This window comes from Hordeum vulgare, chromosome 2H (genome assembly GCF_904849725.1).
Source record: "Hordeum vulgare subsp. vulgare chromosome 2H, MorexV3_pseudomolecules_assembly, whole genome shotgun sequence".
Lineage (NCBI taxonomy): Eukaryota > Viridiplantae > Streptophyta > Magnoliopsida > Poales > Poaceae > Hordeum > Hordeum vulgare.
The window spans coordinates 555,942,267-555,967,781 of record NC_058519.1 but is presented as its reverse complement, the minus strand read 5'-3'; the positions used below and the strand labels follow the sequence as shown (position 1 = coordinate 555,967,781).

General features: G+C 44.7%; 2 protein-coding genes across 3 annotated transcripts; one reads left to right on the top strand and one right to left on the bottom strand.

The window, feature by feature from the left end:
- The first annotated feature begins 905 nt into the window (after positions 1-905).
- On the top strand, positions 906-2,789 carry LOC123430508. The gene is made up of 3 exons (XM_045114376.1): positions 906-1,550; positions 2,017-2,189; positions 2,495-2,789. Exons 1-3 carry the CDS (start codon positions 1,041-1,043, stop codon positions 2,631-2,633), a joined length of 822 nt encoding a protein of 273 aa, XP_044970311.1. The 5' UTR covers positions 906-1,040; the 3' UTR covers positions 2,634-2,789.
- A 2,010-nt stretch (positions 2,790-4,799) lies between these two features.
- On the bottom strand, positions 4,800-10,685 carry LOC123427219 (nuclear transport factor 2-like). Of its 2 annotated transcripts, none has more exons than XM_045111215.1 (9): positions 10,439-10,685; positions 10,170-10,310; positions 8,858-9,170; positions 8,244-8,536; positions 8,002-8,164; positions 6,382-6,503; positions 6,242-6,307; positions 5,550-5,631; positions 4,800-5,188 (listed from the first exon to the last, which is right to left on the bottom strand). In XM_045111215.1, exons 1-9 carry the CDS (start codon positions 10,493-10,495, stop codon positions 5,055-5,057), a joined length of 1,371 nt encoding a protein of 456 aa, XP_044967150.1. In that variant the 5' UTR covers positions 10,496-10,685; the 3' UTR covers positions 4,800-5,054. The 2 variants fall into 2 exon arrangements, with proteins under 2 accessions (XP_044967150.1, XP_044967151.1); XM_045111216.1 differs by having other exon boundaries at positions 6,382-6,500; positions 10,439-10,548.
- Positions 10,686-25,515: the final 14,830 nt, after the last annotated feature.

The window sequence follows — 25,515 nt, the reverse complement described above, 5'->3', positions numbered from 1 at the left end:
GATGGGCACGTACTGCTCCTAGAGAAATCAATCAAGCTGCTTCGGACGTACACCAAACCTATATTAGTGAATCGATCTAGTCTAGGATTCTAAGAGCAATACCGCCTTGGAGACCAACGACGCTGTTGATACAACCGATCGAAACGTGCGGCGTTCGCCTCGGCCTCCATGGCCAGCACGTAAAAGGTATGGAGTGTTACGGATGGCCGGGTCGCTGGACGTAGATGCATCATCGACGAGTGCATGGCACGTAAGCGCCAAACCCATCGTGGGCTCGTGGCGCTGACGGCGTCGGCATGGCGAGCAGGGGCAGAACTGAGGAGAGGGAGGCCAGGGAAGACGAGCACATGGCGTCGTCGTGCTAGAAGCAGGCGCACGGAGGAGGACATTGATCCTTCCAGCACGGTGACAAAAGAGAGAGGAAAGTGCATCGGGCTTGGGAGTGAATTTGTGTGAGAGTCCGAGAGAAAGATTGGGGAAGAAGATGAATAAAACATGTGCGTCCGCATAATCAGTGAGAATAAAGGTTGATCCTGACTGGGATTGTCCTTTTTTCGGATACAACAAACAAGATTTTAGTTTTTGAAGGTTAGGATTGACCGGGATCAGTAAGTTGAGGGTACCGATTTCAGGGATTGAAACGTCACGTTATAGGATTGTAGCATTCCACATACATAAGCTTGGAGTTAAATCATGAGGCGCCGTCGCCGGCGGTCAGGAGTCACGAGATGTGTGGAGATCAGCTCGGTTGAAGCTCTGTTTTTTCTTCTCTCTTCCGGATCAAGCGGACGTGTTTTCAACCTCTAGATGAGCTTGTTTCTTGTAAGTTCGACAAGGGTTCACGTGCATGCGCCCACCGCCACTTGAACCGACGCTCCGGTCAGAAAAATACATCGAGCTGCCGACCGACATGCAAGTAGAAGCAACGCGGTTCATGTGATACACTAATAAAATCGATCAAGCCACGAGAGGCGGAGATCTGGACCTGGGAACGCCAGGCCACCGTTCCTCTCACAAGAAGACGCCCAGAGCCGGAGAGGATGCTGCTGAGGAGCTCCTCCACGCCATTCCTGCGCGCCTTCCTCTCCTCCCCCTCGCCACCCTCCTCCCTCCACCTCCGGCGGGCCTTCTCCGACGGCCACCTCCCTTCGCTCAACCCCTCCTCCAACTCCTCCGGCGACAACAAGGACGACGACAGCAAGACCACCGGCCTCCACACCGAGCTCTCCTTTTCCATCTACAACACCTTCAGCAAGGCCAAGCTGGAGCCCCACCAGGAGCAGGAGATGGAGGAGGACCAGCAGGCTGCGGCGGCGGCGCAGCCTGAGCTGCCGGAGCTGCCGCTGTTCCTGGCGAGGGGCATGGGCATCGACCGCCTCGCCTCCGGCCTCTTCACCGCCGGCATGGGGTCCCAGGCCGCCCTGGCCAGGATGGCCAGCGGGGTGGACCAGACGGCCGTGCTGGCGCTGGACGCCCAGTACAAGGAGATGGTCGACGAGCAGCCCGGCAACGCCCTGTTCCTGCGCAACTACGCGCAGTTCCTGCACGAGGTATATACTTTATGATCTAGCGGCTCTACCATACCATCTTCTTGGACCCTGTTTGAATGGTTAGAGTAAGAGTTAGTTAGAACGAACTGAATTAACCTTAAAATATTGAAACAGAAGGGTTAGAATTGGTTAGATGCATTTAACCCAATCAAAAAAATAACACATCAAGATGTGTTTATTTGCGTTAGAGTTAGGTAAGATCCAGAAAACCTTTACAATATCAAATCCTGATTAAAAAAGCCAAATGATGGAAAAAGGTTCATTTATTGACAATCTAACTATGTCATCTAAACAACTCTTTGTTGAGTTAATTTAGGATTAATTCGGGATTAGAATCTAACTATAACCTTTAACTAAGTTAGAGTATCCAAACAGGACCTTAATTGCAGAAAGATCTTTGATTTACACCGTTGGTTCTTAATAATCTGATGCGTCCTGTGCGAACTGAACTGATGAATGGGATCAGGTGAAGTGCGACGCCAGAAGGGCGGAGGAGTACTACTCGCGCGCGATGCTGGCCGACCCGACCGACGGCGAGATCATGTCGCAGTACGCGAAGCTGGTGTGGGCGGTGCACCGCGACCACGAGCGGTCCCTCACCTACTTCCACAAGTCGGTGCAGGCTGCCCCGCGGGACAGGTATGCTCGCACCTATCCCTCCACCACGCAAAAACTACTTCCTCCCTTTCTAAATACTCCTATATTATAAAAAGAATTATATAGACTACGTACAAATAAAATAAATTAATCTATACTTGTTTAATTTATTATAGACTAGTACATACAAGTAAAATAAATTAATCTATACTTGTTTATATATATCCTGTAGTACAATCTCTAAAAATATATATATATTTAGTACTATTGATAAATCTAAGCCCCATCGAAGCTGGCCGGTATGGGCGTATGGCTAACCGTGGTGTGTGTGGCGATGTGCATGGCAGCCACGTCCTCGCGGCGTACGCCAGCTTCCTGTGGGAGCAGGACGAGGAGGAAGACGACGATGGTGGTGTTGGGGCAGGCGAGCAGGGTGCACCCGGGGGCGCTGCGCAGCCGAGGCAGCTGGCTTCTTCTGCCGTTTGACTACCACCAGGGTGGGCCAGGGCCGCTCGAGGCGTGCCCGCCAACGATCTAGTATGTGCTGATGCTTGCATGATGTTTGTGTGTAATCAGCGGAATGTATGGACGATCAAGGCCGATTATATATGCTAGTAATAAATAAGGTAATTGTTGGAGGAAGGCTCTTAAACTTTGGTGATTCCGTCTGCAGATTTTCATGTGTCTCTTGGCTCGTTTCAAGTGCCCGTGCCGACTTTGGGCATACAGAGAGGGCGGGCAGAATGCATGCAGAACCATACTCTCTGATTCAGAGTAATACGCTCTACATAGCTAGCCTCTACATAAACGCGCTGAGCGCCCAGCTGTTAACCAAATTGGGCACTTCAGGACAGCCCTCAAACCCTTAAAAATAACCGTTTTTTACAATTCTTATCGGAAAAATGACGTAGACTAAAATCCTTAAACCCGTAGAAAGAAATAGAGATCCAACTCTCAAACCCCTTCCCAGCCTGTAGAAATAAGGGTTGGGAGGAAAATCTTTCCCTAACCCGCACTCCACATCGCGCGGGAGGTAGTTGGTTCCCCGCGCGGGAGGAATCCGCCCCGGCCGCCGCCAGCCCGCCGCCCCCCGCGCCCCGGCCGCCGCCCCGCCGCTCTGCATCTCGGCCGGTCCGTCCGCCGCCCCTTCGCGCGCCCCGCCGCAGCAGCCAGCCAGCCAGCGTCGTCGTAGCCCACACCCCCGCCGGAGAAAGAAGAAACAGTGGAGAGCGCGTGCCTGGTTGGTGGTGCTATGAGAGGGCCGGCCGCGTCCGGGGGGCGGGCATCGGCGGCGGCCGTCTGGTTCCAGGACAGCGCGAGGAGGGTGCCCAATGGCCCTGATCCCATCCACAACAGGGATTTGACCTCACTTTTCTCTGTTCGTTGCGTTGCAAGATTGGCTCTGAATTTTTGGACCTGGTTCCTGTCCGTTCTTTCCTTCCCACCTCTTTCTGTTCATGCAACTTCAGTTTGAATATTAGTTTCAGAATCATGTGGCTCTGTAAAATTCGCACATGATTTGGCAAATCAAAAGACAAGTTTCCATGTTATGGCCATGAATCATGTAAGTAAATCCATATCCTCTGTTTTCCTGAATTTTCTTATGCTGGGTAAAAAAAAAGAGAAACAAGCAATCAGGCACTCAACATGTTTTAATGGATAATTTTGTTTGACCATAAAGAGATGAGAATGTAAATAAAGAAGGCACAGCTCTTTTCCCTCCTGCCTCACCCACATTTCCCTATGATGATATGGTATTCTTTCAGCTATAGCAAGTTGATTAGTGTGTATTCTTCTTTTCTGTTGAACAAATTATTATCATACTCAGTAGCAAATGATGCACATACCAGACTTGGGCTATAGCAAGTTGATTAGTGTGTATTCTTCTTTTCTGTTGAACAAATTATTATCATACTCAGTAGCAAATGATGCACATACCAGACTTGATTCGAACAATTATTGCAATTTGCTCAAGCATTGTTGTAATAATTTAAATGATTATTGTTTTATTCGGTGGTGTAATAATAACTAGAATGATTATTGTTTTATGTCAAATGTGATTGAATTTGTGATATGTCATATGATGAAATGTGTGAGCAATGCCAAATGACAGTTTTAAGGGTTGAGGCAAAGACTAGAACCCTCAAACCCAACCCTTATAATATACTAGAACCCTCAAACCCAACCCTTATAATAATGATCTCAAACCCAACCCTTATAATATACTAGAACCCTCAAACCCAACCCTTATAATAATGATCGGGTTATAAGGGTTGGGTTTGAGGGTTCTAGTCTTTGCCCCTGTTTTTCAACCTTTAAAAGTGTCAAAAATTATCAATTCTCATCCCTGAAAACTGATTTTAGATTTAAGGGTTTAAAGGGTTCTACTAGAGATGCTCTAACACTAGCTGAAGTGAAGGTGGCCGCGCGCGCAACTAGCTGACCCTTGGGTATGCTTACCACTCGTCGGAACCCAGCGACAGAGCTCAACGGCAACGTACCATGCGGTACGAAGCCACGACCTGTGCGAACCAGCCTTCACCTACCATCAGAGATGTGTTCGACGATACTACTGGCCCATGGAAACAATCTCGGAAGATTATTAAACCTGAGGGCTGACAATCGGAATACTTTTACAAATGGACAAGGATCAGACGATATAACACTGATCCATTTCTTTCCATGCCACTGGCAGCTCGGGTTTCGTTCAAACCAGATAGGCGACACGATCATGTAGCAAATACGCTAAAAGAATCCCATCTAGAAACGAGTCATGCTCGATAGCAGCTAAGCAAAACGCAAGTTCTCCAGGTAATCGCGCTTTGTTGTGACAAAAATATGGCCAGGCCGCACCAGATCGAGAGCACCAAACGGGATGCGACCATTCGCCAGCAGAGGAGTGTTGGACTACTCGTAGCCGTCGTATTGGCGCCCGCCCCTCCGTTGGTAGCCATTTCCCTTTGACCGTGCAGCGTAATCCCCATCGTAGCGCCCACCATATTGCCCCCTTGAGAAATCAGCTGTTCTTCCCCGCCCTCGCCCTGCAAAGTGAGCAAGTTTCAGGAAAAAATTAAGGCATGTTTATTAAACTAGATTTTGATCGAATACAATAGAGGGGTGCTTTTCCCGTTTCTTTAAATGGAGCCATTTAGAATTATGATGCACTTTTACCATGTAGTCATGTTCTATAGGGTACTTGACAGTGGGGAAATTAAATTGCACTGGATAGCATGGAAGACCATAGTACTGTCCCCAAATAATGAGGCTCCAGAAGCCTCATTCAATGTGTCAAGCATAGGTTTAGTACAGAAGAAAGACATGGCATATGAACAGTTGGAGCAAAGATTGTGGGAAAAATATATCTGCTAAACTAGTCATGAGGAAATCAAAGTTTATACTTACTTCCGCCGCCGCGAAAGACTCCACTGCCAGGCCTCCTCTCCTCAACATGTACCAGACGCCCATTCAACTCGATTGGAGATGCCTGATGTACAAAAGATCACCATAACAAGATATGTTCAGTAATAATATGACATCATATAGATGGCATTCAGCCATTCACAGACCACCCTGTTTCAGCCATGCACAGATCACTCTGTTTCACACATTTTATGGACATCAAACACTAGCTCAAACTAGAATACAAATAATGAAGATTCTTGATCCAATCGTGCAATCTAATACTACTTCCTACATCCCATGATATAAGAGCGTTTTTAACACTACACTAGCTCAAACTAGAACACAAATAATGAAGATTCTTGATCCAATCGTGCAATCTAATACTACTCCCTACGTCCCATGATATAAGAGCGTTTTTAACACTACACTAGTTATAAAGTCCATGGCTATTCTATGTAATTTTGACCTTTCAGAAAATTATTTGTTTTTGTTATGTTTCTTACTGTAGAATGTGAAAACATAAATGTTAGGCACTTGGGCATCTCAGCCACCAAACTCTTATGTAATTAATTCACAATGTAGTTGAACGAAGTGATTCACGGTATGGCCTTTAGAACCCCTTTTTTTTATTTTGAATCCAGGGTAACCTGCACAGGTTGTGCTATAATAAAGCAGAAGCATAAGAAACTCACATCCAACGCATTCTGAATGCCACTCATGTTTTCATACTCCACAAAGCCAAAGAAAACTCCAGCCTCCTGCATATTAGTACAAGAATTAGGAAGCCGGACAAAAGGAAGAACAGGAAAAGCCTAGATAGAAGGCAAGATACCTTGCGACTACGTATAGCAACTCCATCAGGTTTAATTTTTCCAAAAGCCTGAAAGACCTTCTCAAGATCGAAGACTGAAGTAGCTGGAGAAAGATTACCAACATATACTGATAGGAACTCTTCTGATAGAAAAGAAAACCATCATCAGTCAATACACAACCAAAAGGATTATGTCCACAGGAATTATCAGACAGACACTAATATAATACGGTAATACCTACACGTTGCAGATGAAAATTAATGTTTTTCTTTTGCAAGAAATATAAAATTTATATAACAGAACAAGTTCAAATGGCTCTGGACAAGAGACCAAAAGTATACATAGTGGCACACAAGTTCAAAGGTACTCCCTCCGTTCCTAAATATAAGTCTTTTTAGAGGTTTCACTAATAGACTACATACGGATGTATATAGATATACTTTTAGAGTCTACATTCAATCATTTTGCTTCGTATGTAGACCACTAGTAAAATTGCTTAAAAGACTTATATTTAGGAACGGAGGGAGTATATTGCTCGGTTTCCTGCACTTCATGTGCCCAATAAAACTTCACTTAACTACCAGGTCAAAAAATCTACATGTGAAAAAAAGATAGCATACAGAAATCATTATTAGCATATTAATGAATCTAATAGAGCATGCAAGATTTAAGTTTCCAATAAGCTCTTCCAGCAAGAAAAATACAGCATTACCCGATTTCAAATTCTTAAACACATAGCTAATCAGCAGCAGATGGACGACTAGCATGTTTGAGTAAACAATCACTGGAGGGGAAAATATCAAACGAGCAATAAGATACCGGTACCGTTAACCCCCATAATTCATGATTATACAGACACTCTCAAATGCCAATAACAAATAACATAAGTTACTACAATACAAAACACACACAAAAAAGGTAATGTGCCATGAGTTCTAAAACAAACCGAAGACAAAGGCTGTATACATATTCAAACAAGAGCTTCCCCACTTATGATTCACCTAACTGCTGGATAAAAAATGGGCATTTAGGGGCGGCTTTGGCGATGTTCAAGAATTTTCGTGCAATATTCAGATGTGTTTGGTTGAGCTTATTCTTGGCTTTTGCACTTAGGCTTAAAAGCCAAAAAATAATCTATTTATGGGATTTTGGCTTATAACTCAATATTGTTACATGATGGTATAAGACAAAAGCCAAAGCCAAAAGCCCATAAATATATGTTTTTAGGCTTTTAAGCCAAAGTGCAGAAGTTAAGAATACGCCCAACCAAACAACCTAGGCGGGCACTTAAGTGCGTCCAGAATAGCAAAATTCCTAGTGCATAAGTGGGCGCTTTGGTCAGAAAAGTGCAAGGCGGTGGCAAAACGCACTATTAACGGCTAGTGCATTTTTAACTATGCTTCAAACTATCTAACAAAGAAGTTGTGCTTAAATCCAAGACAGGAAAGTTTGAATAACAAACAAGTTGAAACTCATCCCCAATGCTAAAGGGCAGAGGGTGTCAAACAGAGAATAGCTAATCATTAGTTGGTAGATGAGTTTTGCCAAATGTCAGTACTTAGTAATAACAAAAAAAAACATAGGGCAGGTGCCAACAAAGGAGTCACGAGAGTTAAAAAAAGTATAGAGTAGAAAGAAACCTTCATCCTCAGGGACACTGACATCCTGACGAGTGTCCAAGTTGGATTTTTCTTGCACTGACACAGGCTGAGTTTGTCCAACCAGCTGTGATTCTGCAGTCCCTGGCATAGCCCTGTTAACCTGAGTGGAGTGCATAACCTGATGACCAGCATTTGCTCGCAGCTGACAAATATGCAACCGATTACCATCAAGTTAAAACTAAGAATTCAGCATGAATAAAATTACAACTATGTTAGCTTACCACTGAAGCATATGTTTGCTTAGGCGGTTCTCCCACAGGCTCTTCTTCAGGTGTAGGTGGGGAAGGAGGGTGGGGAGGAGCAAGAGATGCATCCTGTTTAATGTCTGTCGAACTAGGGAGGGAGGGAGCAGGATCATCAAAATGAGTTTCTCCATTGATTGCAGACTCAAATTCCAAAGGATCTTGCTGCTGCATTTCATGATTCTCATATATAATACCATTACCCCTTTCGTCGGAATCAGCAGGAGCTGCAAACCCCTTTAATTCAAGTTCTTCAGACACATAATCAGATGCTGAGGGGTCAACCAACAAAAAAAATGGTTATCATCTTGACCATGGCTACAGTTGGAACAAACTTTTTCTCAATAGATAATGCAGAAGAATACACCGATGAACTGGAAATAAATGTAGAGAGGATTATGTAGTAACAGCACTTAGAATGAAAAGGAGGAGGTAAATGAAAAACAGACCAAAATAGACATATTTATCTAAGAGAACCAGCACCTAAATGAACTTTAGATAGAGAAAGAACCGAAATGAAGTTGATTTACTGAAAATATATCATAGAGCAGTTTTCATGTAACTCAAATTATAGAGGTGCCAGGAAGCGGTACCTGTTTCGGTCATAGTATTATGAGCAACCATCTGGGGAAATTGGTTAGCATAACCGTAATCAGCAACTTGGTAATGCTCATCATACTCATCACAGATGAGCTGAAAGATGTCACTGTCTACATAAAATCCATCTGGTTTGATCTGAGGAGCAAGAATGATACTCTGGGAGAATCTCTTGCGTGAAGGGTAGCCTTTCAATTGCACTAGGCCAGTAACCAACAGAGTGATGGCTCCAGCCCATGATTGCAAGAAATTAGCCGTTTTAATCTCGACCTTTTCAACATTCATGGACATCAATATATCATTGATTTCCTGCATATTTCGAAAGAACAAAAGGTGAGAGAAATCAGAAACCTTAGGTTTGCAAGCTGAAACCATTAACACAAGACGATCTATAAGAATATAAATTATAGATCCCGTTACTTCAATGCCCAACTTTCAAGAAACTGAACTATGAAACTAATAAGAAACCTTATGAACTTGATTACTAACTTATCATACAAAGATAACCAATAATCCAAAGAAACCTTATGAACTGTGATAACTAATTTATCATAAAACGTAACTAATAAGATACAAAGATAACCAATAATCCAAAGAAACCTTATGAACTGTGATAACTAATTTATCATAAAACGTAACTAATAAGATACAAAGATAACCAATAATCCAAAGAAACCTTATGAACTGTGATAACTAATTTATCATAAAATGTAACTAATAAAATACAAAGATCACCTGGCAAAAATTAGGTTAAAAAATGATGTTTCGGCATTTAAATTGCACAAAATGAGAAACCAACTTAACATACAAGATCAAACCAAGATCCGGATATTTTGCTCTGTATACCGTCAGAACACTAATATGTTTACTTCTAGGAATTGAACAACAAAACCAGGAAATGAATGAAAACCAAATAGACATCACAGTAATTCTACATTAACTGACACAAATCCTAACACCACTAGGAAACAATTGGAGCACCAGATGCTGAATCATAAAAACTTCTCAATTTGGTATCAGCATTTTTCCTAATAGATCGTCTTACGGAACTTTGCAACTGCTGCCTACGCGTTCCACAAGGCCAGCAAGCAACCCAAGATCTCAACATAAACTAAGGCGTCCAGAAGTAAGACATAAAATCACATTCAGTCGGATGGATGCATATAATCACCAAAATTCCACCAACCAGACCTGACAACAACATGCATTACACACCAGCCACTTGTACTTGGCACAACACGGGGTGGCGATGACTGTCGGCCCAAAGGGGGTACATACAGCAGAAACATGGCGAGATTGGTTTCATACCTCGGCCGTCTCCCCGAACTGGGACTCCATGGTCTGGCAGTCGACCCTCACGACGGTGCTGCCGTCCGTGTAGAACTGGCGCGCCAGCTCCGGGGTGCTGGCCAGGACGCTGTAGTAGCCGGCGAGGAAGTAGGACCCCACCTGCGGGCAACCAACCAGAAACGAAAACCCTACGCGTCAGGCAAAAACCCCAGGCCCCTCCTCCCCCCCAACCAAACCACCGCGCCTAGGTTTCAACCCGGCGCGTGTCGGGCCCGCGCCGCGCTCACCTCGAAGGCGTAGGGGTGGCCGGCGATGCGGTGCTGCTCCCGCCGCAGTTCGTCCATGGCCGGCGAAAACCCTAGCGGGTGGCTGGCCTCGGCTCGGGGACGACGGCGCGCCCTCTACGCGAGGCGCGCGCGGCGACGGGGAGGGCGGGGCGGCTAGGGTTTGCGCGGGGTCTAGGGCGGAGGCGCGTCGCGTCGCGTCGCGTCGGCTTGTAGGTGCGGGGAACGGAGGCGGGTTGGGGATCGAAACGGGGGAGGGAGGGGAGGGAAGGTTTTAAAATGGGTTCACCGGTCGACGCCTGGCTGCCTCGCTGGCCTGTTTTGCTGCTGCCTTCCTCCTATGATCCTCCTATCGCCATCCCGTTTCCTTTGCGGGAGCCGTCCCGGTCGTGTCTCTCTGGTTTGGTTTGGTTGGTCAAGTCGCGCGGAGACGCGGGGGTGGTTGCGGTCCGGTCTCCAGGGTCCGGCGGTGCCCATTGCGGGTGGGTCCCGGGAGAAGTGGCTCGTCTGGCGGGCCTGAGCCTGTGGGGACCCCCACCGTGCTATAGCACGCGAACATTTCTTTTTTATCTGAGAAAAAAACAAATAAACAATGAGTTCACTCACAAAAAAATTGTGTGTCATGTTTGTCGCGGAACATTTTTTTTAAGGGATGGGTTTTGAAGCTTTTTCAAATAGCCGTTGCAGCAATTTTGGATGACGTTTGTAACACTTGTATACGCGCGTCCGGCCATGACGGCATGCGACGAGGACGACGGGCGAAGGCTGGATCCAGCGATGCGGACGGTCGACGGTGGCGGGAACTCGCGATCCGGGCGAGCCGACGAGGGCAGGGACCGGCACGACGGCGGCAGCAAGCGCAGGGGCGTACAGATGGTGGGCCCCTTCGACCATGCGCTGCACCACACGCGAGCCGTCGGGATGGGAAGAAGATCGCGGTATAAAAAAGGAGATCGACGACGCGCGTGCGTTCGACTGGACTTTCGGTCGGCGCACGGGCAGAAAATGTTTCCTTTGTTTAAGGGAAACGTTTCCCTTCGACGCGTCGGCCGCTCGCTGCCCACGCGTCCCGCGTGCGACCCGCACGTATGGCCATGCAACATTTTCCCCTGTGGTGATCGTTTAAATTTGCTACAATTAGTGTTCAAATTTGCTACATTTATCCACTAAAAAAGTTGCATATACGTTTGGTTGCAACCTCAGTTTATCGGATTTTTTGCTACATCCGGTGTGTTTTTTTATACAACCAGTATCATTTTTTGCTGCAACCGTTCCACTAAAAAAGTTGCATACACGTTCGTCAGAGTTGCAACCTTGGTTCACCGGATTGTTTTGCTACAACCCTTATTTTGTTTTGCTATCACGTATCATCAGCTTTGTTTTTTTTTGGTTATGACCACGTTGATGTTTTTTTTGCTACAGCTATATTTTTGTTGTAACCGTGGACGAAAATTGCTGCATCGTGGACGAAATTTGTTGCATCGAGAAATTTTGCTGCGTGGAGATCTAACGGTGCGGCCCGCGTGCAGCTGGCGGATCGGGCGGCCCGCACGCGGTCGGCCGAAAGTTTTGACCGGCGCGCCGGCGCAGAACACTGCCCTTTTTTAAAACCCTCAAACTTTATATTTCGTATCAAAAGAGATGCATCATTACACTCTCCAAGAACGAGTGTCACGGGCCTCACTCGCGCATGCCACATGGGCTGAAGGGGTTCACGGGGTAATTGTGCGAGCATACTGAGCGGTGCTACCCCACGAGTGAGTCCACTTCCCCTCTTTCTCTCCCCCTCCCCCGCCTTTCTCCTCATCGAACAGTTGTCGCCGCCCTTCATCGTCTCGTCTCCCTGCCGGCACCGCTATCGCCATAGGAAATGAGTAGGGGGACATGCAGCGATCGATCCCATGCATCATCTCTCCCTCCCTTCGAGGACTCGCGGCGTAGAAACCGTCGGAGGAGCCCGAATGGAGGAGAGTGTGATGCGGGGAGCCTCGCCACCATCGTCGGCATCGACGCGCTCCTCCTGAATCTCTTCCTCACTACCAGGGACGACACGCCATGGGAGCGGACACGGGATGCATCATGGGTAGAGCAAGGCGAAGCCGACGCGGTGGCCCGTCGTGATCCAAAGAACGTGTGGGCGGCAGTGCGTGATCTGGGCGGGCGCGAACCGCGTAATTCGGGTGTGGCATGACGGCGTTGACCATGACGATGTCGGTCTACCTCGGATAACAAGCGTTGAGATGCGACACCGAGCAGAGTGGTGGTTGTTAGACTACAACCTTGTGGAGGAGGAGATCCATGCCTCCTACTGTTGGAAATATGCCCTAGAGGCAATAATAAAATAGTTATTATTATATTTCCTGTTTCAAGATAATCGTTTATTATCTGTGCTATAATTGTATTGAATGGAAACATAAATACATGTGTGGATACATAGACAAAATATTATACTTAGTAAGCCTCTAGTTGACTAGCTCGTTGATCAAAGATGGTTAAGGTTTTCTAGCCATAGACAAGTGTTGTCACTTGATAACGGGATCACATCATTAGGAGGAGGATGTGATGGACAATACCCAAACTATAAACGTATCATGTGATCGTGTTATTTTGTTGCTATTATTTTCTGCATGTCAAGTATACATTCCTTTGACCATGAGATCGTGTAACTCACTGACACCGGAGAAATGCCTTTTGTGTATCAAACGTCACAACGTTACTCGGTGACTATAAAGATGCTCTACAGGTATATCCGAAGGTGTCCGTTGAGTTTGTTGGAAATATGCCCTAGAGGCAATAATAAATTGGTTATTATTATATTTCTTTGTTCATAATGATCGTTTATTATCCATGCTAGAATTGTATTGATTGGAAACTCAAATACATATGTGGATACATAAACAAGACATTGTCCCTAGTGAGCCTCTAGTTGACTAGCTCGTTGATCAAAGATGGTTAAGGTTTCCTAGCCATAGACAAGGGTTGTCGCTTGATAACGAGATCACATCGTTGAGAGAATGATGTGATGGACAAGACCCAAACTATAAACGTAGCAGATGACCATGTCAATTTATTGCTACTGTTTTCTGCATGTCAATGTATCTGTTCCTATGACCATGAAATCATGCAACTCCCGGACACCGGAGGAATACCTTGTGTGTATCAAACGTCGCAACGTAACTGGGTGACTATAAAGGTGCTCTACAGGTATCTCCGAAGGTGTCTGTTGAGTTGGTATGGATAAAGACTGGGATTTGTCACCACCACCACAGGAGCGCCGTCACGCTGTCGGGTGAAGCCCTGCAGGAATAAGATCACCACCACCACAGGAGCGTCGTCACGCTGTCGGGAAACTCATCTACATCCCCATATCTCTTTCTGGATCAAGAAGGCGGATATCGTCATCGGGCTGTACGTGTGTGGAACGCGGAGGTGCCGTCCGTTCAGCACTTGATCGGGATGGATCGTGAGACGGTTCGCGGGACGGATCGTGGGACGGATCGTGGGACGGATCGTGAAGACGTACCACTACATCAACCACGTTTAGTAACGCTTCCGCTTAGCGATCTAGAAGGGTATGTGGATCCGATCTCCCTCTCTTAGATGATCATCACCATGATAGGTCTTCGTGTGCGTAGGAAATTTTTTGTTTCCCATGCGACGTTCTCCAACAATGGCATCATGAGCTAGGTTCATGCGTAGATGATATCTCGAGTAGAACACAAAAGAGTTTGTGGGCGTTGATGTTATTTTTGCTGTCGTCCTTAGTCTTTTCTCGATTCGGCGGTATTATTGGATTGAAGCGGCGTGGACCAACCTTACTCGTACGCTTACGAGAGACCGGTTTCATCGACTAACATGCAACCTGTTGCATAAAGATGATTGGTGGGTGTCTGTTTCTTCAACTTTAGTTGAATCGGATTTGACTAAGGCGGTCCTTGGAGAATGTTAAATAGCAAGTTGCATATCATCGTTGTGGCTTTGCGTAAGTAAGATGCGATCATACTAGATACCCATAACAGCCACGTAAAACATGCAACAACAAATTAGAGGACGTCTAACTTGTTTTTGCAGGGTATGCATGTGATGTGATATGGCCAAAGACATGATATGATATATTGGATGTATGAGATGATCATGTTGTAATAGTTAAATATCGACTTGCACGTCGATGCTACGGCAACCGGCAGGATCCATAGGGTTGTCTTTAAACTAACATTTGTGCTTGCTGATGCGTTTACTATATTGCTAGGTAGTAGCTTTAGTAGTAATAGCAGAGATAGCACGACAACCTCGATGGCGGCACAATGATGGAGATCATGATGACGGAGATCATGGTGTGGCGCCGGTGACGATGAAGATCATGCCGGTGCTTGGTGATGGAGATCAAGAAGCACAAGATCATGGCCATATCATGTCACTTATGATTTGCATGTGATGTTAATCCTTTTATGCACCTTATTTTGCTTAGAATGACGGTAGCATTGTAAGGTGATTCCTCACTAAAATTTCAAGATAAAATTGTGTTCTCCCCGACTATGCACCGTTGTGATAGTTCGTCGTTTCGAGACACCACGTGATGATCGGGTGTGATAGACTCAACATTCACATACAACGGGTGCAAAACAGTTGCACACGCGGAACACTCGGGTTAAACTTGACGAGCCTAGCATGTATACATGGCCTCGGAACACAAGAGACCGAAAGGTCGAGCATGAATCATATAGTTGATGTGATCAACATGGAAATGTTCACCATTGAAGCTAAACTCAACTCACGTGATGATCGGACTTGATTTAGTGGATTTGGATCATGCACCACTCGAATGACTAGAGGGATGTCTATTTGAGTGGGAGTTCTTAAGTAATATGATTAATTGAACTCATTATAATGAACATAGTCAAAAGGTCTTTGCAAATTATGTTGTAGCTCTACTGTTTTTAGATATGTTCCTAGAGAAAATTTAGTTGAAAGATGATAGTAGCAATTATGCGGATTGGGTCCGTAAACTGAGGATTGTCCTCATTGCTGCACAGAAGGCTTAATGTCCTTAATGCACCGCTCGGTGTGGTGAACCTCGAGCGTCGTGTGTGGATGTTGCGAACATCTGACATACACGTTTTTTATGACTACGTGATAGTTCAGTGCGTAATACTTAGAGGCTTAGAATTGAGGCATCGAAGACGTTTTGAACGTCACGGAACATATGAGATGTTCTAAGAGATGAAATTGGATCTCATGCTCGTGCCCTTGTTGAGATGTATGAGACCTTCGACAAGATTCTTTGTCTACAAAGTAAAGGAGAAAAGCTCAATCGTTGAGCATGTGCTCAGATTGTGTGAGTACAACAATCGCTTGAATCAAGTGGGAGTTAATCTTCCAGATGAGATAGTGATGGTTCTCCAAAGTCACTGCCACCAAGCTACTAGAGCTTCGTGATGAACTATAACATATCAAGGATAGATATGATGATCCTTGAGCTATTCGCAATGTTTGACACTGCGAAAGTAGAAATCAAGTAGGAGCATCAATTGTTGATGGTTAGTAAAACCACTAGTTTCAAGAAGGACAAGGGCGAGAAGGGATGCTTCATGAAACGGCAAACCAGTTGCTGCTCTAATGAATAAACCTAAGGTTGAACCCAAACCCGAGACTAAGTGCTTCTGTTATGAGGGGAATGGTCACTGAGGCGGAACTACCCTAGATACTTGGTAGATGAGAAGGTTGGCAAAGTCGACAGAAGTATATTTGATATACATGACATTGATGTGTACTTTACTAGTACTCCTAGTAGCACAAGGGTATTAGATACCGGTTCGGTTGCTAAGTGTTAGTAACTCGAAATAAAAGCTACGGAATAAATGGAGACTAACTAAAGGCGAGGTGACAATATGTGTTGGAAGTGTTTCCAAGGTTGATGTGATCAAACATCGCACACTCCCTCTACCATCGGGATTAGTGTTAAACCTAAATAATTGTTATTTGGTGTTTGCGTTGAGCATGAACATGAGTAGATCGTGTAATTACAATACGATTATTCATTTAAAGAGAATAACGGTTATTCTATTTTCTTGAATAAATACCTTCATTGGTTTATTGAATCTCGATTGTAGTGATACACATGTTCATAATATTGATACCAAAAGATACAAAGTAGTAATGATAGTACCAGTTACTTGTGGCACTGCCGCTTGAGTCATGTTGGTATAAAATGCATGAAGAAGCTCCATGCGGATGGATCTTGGTACTCACTCATTGGTATAAATGCATGAAGAAACTCCATGCAGATGGATCGTTTGGACTCACTTGATTTTGAATCACTTGAGACATGCAAATCATACCACATGGGCAAGATGACTGAAGGCCTCGTTTTCCAATGAGATGGAACTAGGAAGTAACTTATTGGAAGTAATGCATTTGGATGTATGCAGTCCGATGAGTGCTGAGGCACGCAGTGGATATCGTATGGTCTTACTTCACATATGACTTGAGTAAATACTAGTGTATTTTCTTGATGAAACACACGTCTGAATTATTGAAAGGTTCAAATAGTTTCAGAGTGAAGTTGAAGATCGTCGTGACAAGAGGGTAACATGTCTACGATATGATCATAGAGATGAATATCTGAGTTGCGAGTTTGGTACACAATTAAGACAAATGTGAAAAAATGTTTCACATCTCATGCCACCTAGAAAACCATAGTGTGATGGTGTGTCCGAACGTCATAGCCGCGCCCTATTTGATATGATGCATACTATGATGTCTCTTATCGAATTACCACTATCGTTTATGGGTTATGCATTAGAGACAACCGTGTTCACTTTAGATAGGGCACCACATATTTTCGTTGAGATGACACCGTATGAAGTATGGTTTGGAGAAACCTAAGCTGTCGTTTCTTAAAAGTTTGGGGATGCGATGTTTATGTGGAAAAGTTTCACCATGATAAGCTCGAACCCAAAGGGGATAAATGCATCTTCATAGGACACCCAAAACAGTTGGGTATACCTCCTATCTCAGATCCGGAAGCAAAGTGTTTGTTTCTAGAAACGGGTCCTTTCTCGAGGAAAAGTTTCTCTCGAAATAATTGAGTGGGAGGGTGGTGGAACTTGATGAGGTTATTGAACCGTCACTTCAACCAGTGTGTAGCAGGGCGCGGGAAGTTGTTCCTGTGGCGCCTACGCCAGTTGAAGTGGAAACTGATGATAGTGATCATTAATCTTCGGATCAAGTTACTACAAAACTCGTAGGTCGACAAGGTCGCGTACTGCTGCAGAGTGATACGGTAACCCTGTCTTGGAGGTCATGTTGTTGAACAACAATGAACCTACGAGCTATGGAGAAGCGATGTTGGGCCCGAATTTTGGCAAATGGCTGGAGGCCATGAAATCCGAGAGAGGATCCATGTATGAAAACAAAGTGTAGACTTTGGAAGAACTACTTGATGGTCGTAAGACTATTAAGTACAGATGGATCTTTAAAAGGAAGACAAACGATGATGGTGAAAAGTCACCATTAAGAAAACTCGACTTGTCGCAAAGATGTTTCCGACAAGTTCGAAGAGTTGACTATGATGAGACTTTCTCACTCGTAGCGATGCTAAAAGTCTATTGGAATTATGTTAGCAGTTGCTGCATTATTTATCAAATATTGCACATAGGATGTCAAAACATTGTTTCCTTGACGGTTTCCTTGAGGAAAGGTTGTATGTGATAAAACCAGAAGGTTTTGTCGATCCTAAGGATGCTAACAAGTATGCAAGCTCCAGGGATCCTTCTATGGACTGGTGCAAGCATCTCGGAGTTGGAATATACGTTTTGATGAGATGAGCAAAGCTTTCAGGTTTATACAAGGTCTATGAGAAACTTGTATTTCCAAAGAAGTGAGTGGGAGCACTATAGAATTGCTGATAAGTATATGTAGTTGACATATTGTTGATCAGAAGTAATGTAGAATTTCTGAAAAGCATAAAGGGTTGTTTGAAAGGAGTTTTTCAAAGGAAAACCTGGATTAAGCTACTTGAACATTGAGCATCAAGATCCATATAGATAGATCAAAATGCTTAATAGAACCTTCAATGAAATGCATGCCTTGACAAGTTTTTGAAGGAGTTCAAAACAGATCAACAAAGAAGGAGTTCTTGGCTGTGTTGTAAGGTGTGAATTTGAGTAAGACTCAAAGCCCGACCACGGCAGAAGAAAGAGAAAGGACGAAGGTCGTCCCCTATGCCTTAGGCGTAGGCTCTAAAGTATGCCATGTTGTGTACCGCACCTGATGTGTGCCTTGCCATGAGTCTGTCAAGGTGTACAAAGAGTGATCCAGGATTGAATCACTGAACAATAGTCAAAGTTATCCTTAGTAACTAGTGGACTAAGGAATTTTTCTCAATTATGGAGGTGATTAAAGAGTTAGTCGTAAAGAGTTATGTCGATGCAGGCTTTGACACTAATCCGAATAACTATGAGTAGTAAACCGGATTCGTATAGTGGAGCGGTCATTTGGAAGAAGTTCCAAATGGTGCATGGTAGCAACATCTATAGGATGACATAGAGATTTGTAAAGCACAAACGGATCTGAAAGGTTCACATACGTTGACTAAAACCTCTGTCACAAGCAAGACATGATCGAACCCCAGTACCGTATGGCCGGTGTTAGGTTCATTACAATCACATAGTGATGTGAACTAGGTTATTGACTCTAGTGCAAGTGGGAGACTGTTGGAAATATGACCTAGAGTCAATAATAAAATGGTTATTATTATATTTCTTTGTTCATAATAATTGTTTATTATCCATGTTAGAATTGATTGAAACTCAAATACATGTGTGGATACATAGACAACACACTGTCCCTAGTGAGCCTCTAGTTGACTACCTCGTTGATCAAATATGGTTAAGGTTTCCTAGCCATAGACAAGGGTTGTCGCTTGATAACGGGATCACATCATTGAGAGAATGATGTGATGGACAAGACCCAAACTATAAACGTAGCATATGATCGTGTCAGTTTATTGCTACTGTTTTCTGCATGTCAATGTATCTGTTCCTATGACCATGAAATCATGCAACTCTCGGACACCGGAGGAATACCTTGTGTTTATCAAACGTTGCAACATAACCGGGTGACTATAAAGGTGCTCTACAGGTATCTCCGAAGGTGTCTGTTGGGTTGGTATGGACCAAGACTGGGATTTGTCACTCCGTGTGACGGAGAGGTATCTCGGGGCCCACTAGGTAATACAACATCACAACAAGCCTTGCAAGCAATGTGCTTAAGGAGTTAGTTACGGGGTCTTGTAATACGGAGCGAGTAAAGAGACTTGCCGGTAACGAGATTGAACTAGGTATGGAGATACCGACGATCAAATCTCGGGCAAGTAACATACCGAAGGACAAAGGGAATGGTATACGAGATTATATGAATCCTTGGCATAGAGGTTAAACCGATAAGATCTTCGTAGAATATGTGGGATCCAATATGGACATCTAGGTCTCGCTATTGGATATTGACCGAGGAGTGTCTCGGGTCATATCTACATAGTTGTCGAACCCGCAGGGTGTGCACACTTAAGGTTCGGTGACGTTTCGGTATAGTTGAGTTATGGGTGTTGGTGACCGAAGTTATGTTCGGAGTCCTGGACGAAATCATGGACGTCACGAGGAGTTCCGGAATGGTCCAGAAATGAAGATTGATATATAGGAAGTTGGCATTTGTATTCCGTAAGGTTCGGGCCCACCACGCCCCAAGGGGTCCACATGGGTTTATTGGATGTGCAATAAGGCATGATGGGCTGACAAAGTCATCCAAGGAAAGACCATGAGGAAAAAATAGGAAATCCAAAAGAGGTGGGAAATTAAGGAAGGAGTCCTAATCCAAGTGGAGTTGGAGGAGGACTCCTCCCCCCTCCACTTCGACCGAGGCAAGGAGGCTCTCCTTAAGCCTCAAGCCTAGTCCCTCCCTCCTCCTATATATGCTAGAGGGTTTAGGTCTTCCTGAGATATAACTTTGCCACGTGCAACCCTAAACCTCTACTTCGTAGTTTTTCCTCTAGATCGGTTTTCTGCGGAGCTCGGGCGAAGCCCTACAGGAATAAGATCACCGCCACCACCGGAGTGCCATCACGCTGTCGGGGAACTCATCTACATCTCCGTCTCTCTTGCTGGATCAAAAAGGCAGAGATCGTCATCGGGATGTATGTGTGTGGAACGCGGAGGTGCCGTCCGTTCGGCACTTGATTGGGACGGATCGTGAGACGGTTCGCGGGACGGTTCGTGGGACAGATCGTGAAGACGTACCACTACATCAACCGTGTTTATTAACGCTTCCGCTTAGCGATCTACAAGGGTATGTGGATCCGATCTCCCTCTCATAGATGATCATCACCATGATAGGTCTTCGTGTGCGTAGGATTTTTTTTGTTTCCCATGCAACGTTCTCCAACAGAGTTGGCATGGATCAAGACTCGGATTTGTCACTCCGTGTGATGGAGAGGTATCTCGGGGCCCACTCAGTAATACTACATCACAAACAAGCCTTCCAAGCAATGTGACTAAAGAGTTAGCCACGGGATCTTGTATTACGAAATGAGTAAAGAGACTTATGGTAACGAGATTGAAATAGGTATGGTGATACTGACGATCGAATCTCGGGCAAGTAACATACCAAAGGACAAAGGGAATGATATACGGGATTGTGTGAATCCTTGACATAGAGGTTCAACCGATAAGATCTTCGTAGAATATGTAGGATCCAATATGCACATCCAGGTCCCGCTATTGGATATTGATCGGAGAGTGTCTCGGTCATGTCTACATAGTTATTGAACCCACAGGGTCTGCACACTTAAGGTTCGGTGACATTTTCGGTATAGTTGAATTATTGATGTTGGTAACCGAATGTTGTTCGGAGTCCCGGATGAGATCCGGATGCACAAGGGTTTCCGGGATAGTCCAGAGATGAAGATTGATATATAGGAAGTATCCATTTGGCTTGTGGAAAGTTTTCGAGCTTTACCGATAAAGTACCGGGAATGACGAATGGGTTCCGGAGTTCTACCGTGAGGGGCCACTCACCCGGGAGAAGACCAAAAGGGGCACAAGGGAGGCGCACCAGCCCCTTGTGGGCCGGTGGCCAGCCCGAGAAGGCCTAGGTCGGCCGAAGTAGAAGAAAAGGCAAGGAGAGGGGGCCAATCCGAATTGGGGAAGGAAGGACTCCTCCTTGCAAGTGGAATTGGAGGAGGACTCCTCCCTCCTCCCTCTTGCGCCAGTCGAAACCTTAGGGTTTCCCTAAGGCACCACCCCCTCCCTCCCTCCTATATATAGTGGAGGGGAGAGAGGCTTTTGGCACTCAAGCCAAAGTGCAGCCTCCTCCCCTCCACAACTTCGACACCTCGTAGCTAGATTCGTCCGGCATGGAGAAGCCCTTCCAGAGTAACCTCCACCACCATCACCATCACGCCGTCACGCTGCTGGAAAATTCAGCTACCTCTTTGCCCCTCTTGCTGGATCAAGAAGGCGGAGATCTTCGCCAAGTTGGACGTGTGTGATACGTCTCAAATGTATCTATAATTTTTGATGGTTTCATGTTGTTATCTTGTCAACTTTGGATGTTTTATATACCTTTTATATCTTTTTTGGGACTAACTTATTAATTCAGTGCCAAGTGCCAGTTCCTGTTTTTTCTGTGTTTTTGACTCTTTTCAGATCTGATTTTGGAACGGATTCCAAACGGAATAAAATCCCCGAAATGATTTGTTCCAGAAGAGAAGAAGATCGGGGGACTTGAGGGCCAAGGCAGGAGGCCCACAGGGAGCCCACATGCCTTGTGGCTGCGGCCAGGGGGGCCCGCGGCCACCAGGCTTGTGGCCTCCCTCGAGCTCCCCTGCCCTAGCTCTTTGGCCTATATATTCCCTAAAATCCCAGAAAAAATCAGGGCGTCCACGAAACACATTTCCGCCGCCGCGAGCTTCCGTTTCCGCGAGATCTCATCTGGAGACCCTTCCCGGTGCCCTGCCGGAGGGGACTTTGGAGATGGAGGGCTTCTACATCAACATCATTGCCTCTCCAATGACTCGTGAGTAGTCTACTTCAGACCTACGGGTCCATAGTTAGTAGCTAGATGGTTTCTTCTCTCTCTTGGATCTTCAATACAAAGTTCTCCATGATCTTCATGGAGATCTATCCGATGTAATCCTGTTGGCGGTGTGTTTGTCGAGATCCGATGAATTGTGGATTTGTGATCAGATTATCTATGAATTATATTTGAGTCTTTGCTGATTTCTTTTATGCATGATTTGATATCCTTGTAAGTCTCTCCGAGTCTTGGGTTTTGTTTGGCCAACTAGATCTATGATTCTTGCAATGGGAGAAGTGCTTGGTTTTGGGTTCATACCGTGTGGTGACCTTTCCCAGTGACAGAAGGGGCAGCAAGGCACGCATCATGTTGTTGCCATCAAGGGTAACAAGATGGGCTTTCATCATAGATTTGAGATTGTCCATCTACATCATGTCATCTTGCTTAAGGCGTTACTCTGTTCTTATGAACTCAATACACTAGATGCATGCTGGATAGCGGTCGACGTGTGGAGCAATAGTAGTAGATGCAGAAAGTATCGATCTACTTGTTTTGGACGTGATGCCTATATGTATGATCATTGCCATAGATAACATCATGACTTTGCGCGGTTCTATCAATTGCTCGATAGTAATTCGTTCACCCTCTGTCTACTTGCTTTCATGAGAGAAGCCACTAGTGAACACTACGGCCCCCGGGTCTACTCACAACTATCATCTCAGCTTTCACTTTTACTTATCTTTGTTTACTTTTTGCTTTCAGTTCTCACTTTGCAAACAATCTATAAGGGATTGACAACCCCTTCATAGCGTTTGGTGCAAGCTCTTTGTGTTTGTGCAGGTACTTGTGACTTAACGCGATCCTCCTACTCGATTGATACCTTGGTTCTCAAACTGAGGGAAATATTTACCGCCGCTGTGCTACATCACCCTTTCCTCTTCAAGGGAACACCAACGCAAGGCTCCAAGGCCGCGGGGGAATCCTTTGCATATTTGCCAAGGAAATCCCTATAGTCATAGCCAGCAGTAGAAGGATTTCTGGCGCCGTTGTCGGGAAAGGTCTTTTGTTGCCGTAGCAGAAGGATTTCTTGCGCCGTTGTCGGGGAGAGATCAAGTCAAGATCTATCCAAGTAAGTGTCACAAACTCATCTTTTGCATTTACCTTTTTTGCCAGTTGCCTGTTGTTTTCCTCTCCCCCACTTCACATTTGCCGTTTTCATTTGCCTTTTGCCGTTTTCATTTGCCTTTTTGCCGTTCTCTTTTGCCCGTTTCACTCGCTTACTTCCTGCTCGTTTGTGTGTGGGATAGTCTATCAATGGCTAGACCCACCACTTCAAACGATACCCCTGAGAACGAAGTTCTCAATTTCAAGCAGATTGAGGAAGAAAATTTAAAGGACGCTTGGTACAGGATTTGCAATGCTCAAAGTAGATATACTCGTAAACAATCCACTATCGTTCTTCTTCTCAGTTTTTATGTTGGAATATCTCCTTGGAATAGGTATATTCTTGATACCATCGTAGGCGGGAATTTTTTGGGGAGCCATACTGTTGACTCCTATGGAGCTATCATGAATTTGGTAGGCTCACCCCCGCTCATGGTTAATGGAACTACCTTGACCTTGGAACACGTGATGCAAAGGCTTGACGCCATTGAAAACAAAATTACCACAATTGAACTTATTGAGGATTTGGATAGAAAGTTCCACAATCAAATTATTCAGTACAGATCCAAAGTGGGAATGGTTTTGAAAAATTTAAGGGAGAAGGAACCTATAGTTAATGATTCCTCTAGAATTGGCAAACTAGAAGATGTCATAACCAACTTGGGTTCCACTTTTGCCGCTGTGCAAAATACTCCAAATCTCACCCTCAAAAAGACCGTCAAGTATGTTTTTGTTCCTAAAGCTAGTGGTGAGTCATCCAATAAATATGAAGATCTTAAGATGATAAATTATCACACTACTTATGGTTTGAGCACCGAAGATGACTATACGTGATTCCATCACCTTATGCCTAGCTAAGGGCGTTAAACAATTGTGCTTGTTGGGAGGCAACCCAACGAATCTATCCTTTTTCTTTCTTCTTTGTGTTTGCCACACTTTCATAATTCTGTTATGATTGTGTTTTTTGTGTTTCTTTTGCGTTTGTGCGAAGTGAAACCGTTATGATTAGTCTTGGGGATGATCGTTTGATCGTGCTGGAAAAGACATAAACTTTCTGCTCACGAAAAGAACTTTCATTTTTTTCTGTGAGATATTTTGAGTTGATTCTTTTTGCTGCTGATTTCTACGCAAATTCCTCAGACTTTTGTAAGTTTGCAGAATTTTTGAAGTACTAGAAGTATACGAAGTATACAAATTGCTACAGACTGGTCTGCTCTTAAAAGATTCTGTTTTTGTTGAGTTGATTGCTTATTTTGATGAAACTATGGATAGTATCGGGGGGTATTAGCCATGGAAGATTGAAAATAGAGTAACCCAACATCAACATAAGTAGAATTTAAGTTTGCTACAGTAACTAAGGAAGTGGTGATTTGCTTTCTTATACTAATGATATCACGAGTTTCTGTTTAAGTTTCGTGTTGTGAAGTTTTCAAGTTTTGGGTGAAGTTCTTATGGACAAAGAGATAAAGAGTGGCAAGAGCTCAAGCTTGGGGATACCCAAGGCACCCAAAGTTGATTCAAGGATGCTGAAAAAGCCTAAGCTTGGGGATGCCCCGGGAAGGCATCCCCTCTTTTGTCTTCAATCCATCGGTAACGTTACTTGGGGCTATATTTTTATTCACCACATGATATGTGTTTTGCTTGGAGCGTCTTGTATCGTAGGAGTCTTTTATTTTTGTTGTGTCACAATCTTCCTTGCTGCACACCTAGAGAGAGAGAGACATACACTCACCATGATTTTGTCGAGCTTCACTTATATCCTTTGATTAGGCAATTCAGCTCACATGTGTTTCACTTATATCTTTTGAGCTAGTTGATTTTTCTCTATGTGTTTCACTTCTATATTT

What these genes read in the sequence shown, in the direction of transcription:
- LOC123430508 (XM_045114376.1), top strand. Translation starts at nt 1,041, where the DNA reads ATGCTGCTGAGGAGCTCCTCCACGCCATTCCTGCGCGCCTTCCTCTCC. An exon ending in ACGCGCAGTTCCTGCACGAG is followed by an intron (nt 1,551 to 2,016) that starts GTATATACTTTA and finishes GAATGGGATCAG; the next exon opens with GTGAAGTGCGACGCCAGAAG. An exon ending in CAGGCTGCCCCGCGGGACAG is followed by an intron (nt 2,190 to 2,494) that starts GTATGCTCGCAC and finishes TGTGCATGGCAG; the next exon opens with CCACGTCCTCGCGGCGTACG.
- LOC123427219 (XM_045111215.1), bottom strand. Translation starts at nt 10,495, where the DNA reads ATGGACGAACTGCGGCGGGAGCAGCACCGCATCGCCGGCCACCCCTAC. An exon ending in GCCACCCCTACGCCTTCGAG is followed by an intron (nt 10,311 to 10,438) that starts GTGAGCGCGGCG and finishes GGTTGCCCGCAG; the next exon opens with GTGGGGTCCTACTTCCTCGC. An exon ending in CAGTGTCCCTGAGGATGAAG is followed by an intron (nt 6,504 to 8,001) that starts GTTTCTTTCTAC and finishes CTTTTCTATCAG; the next exon opens with AAGAGTTCCTATCAGTATAT.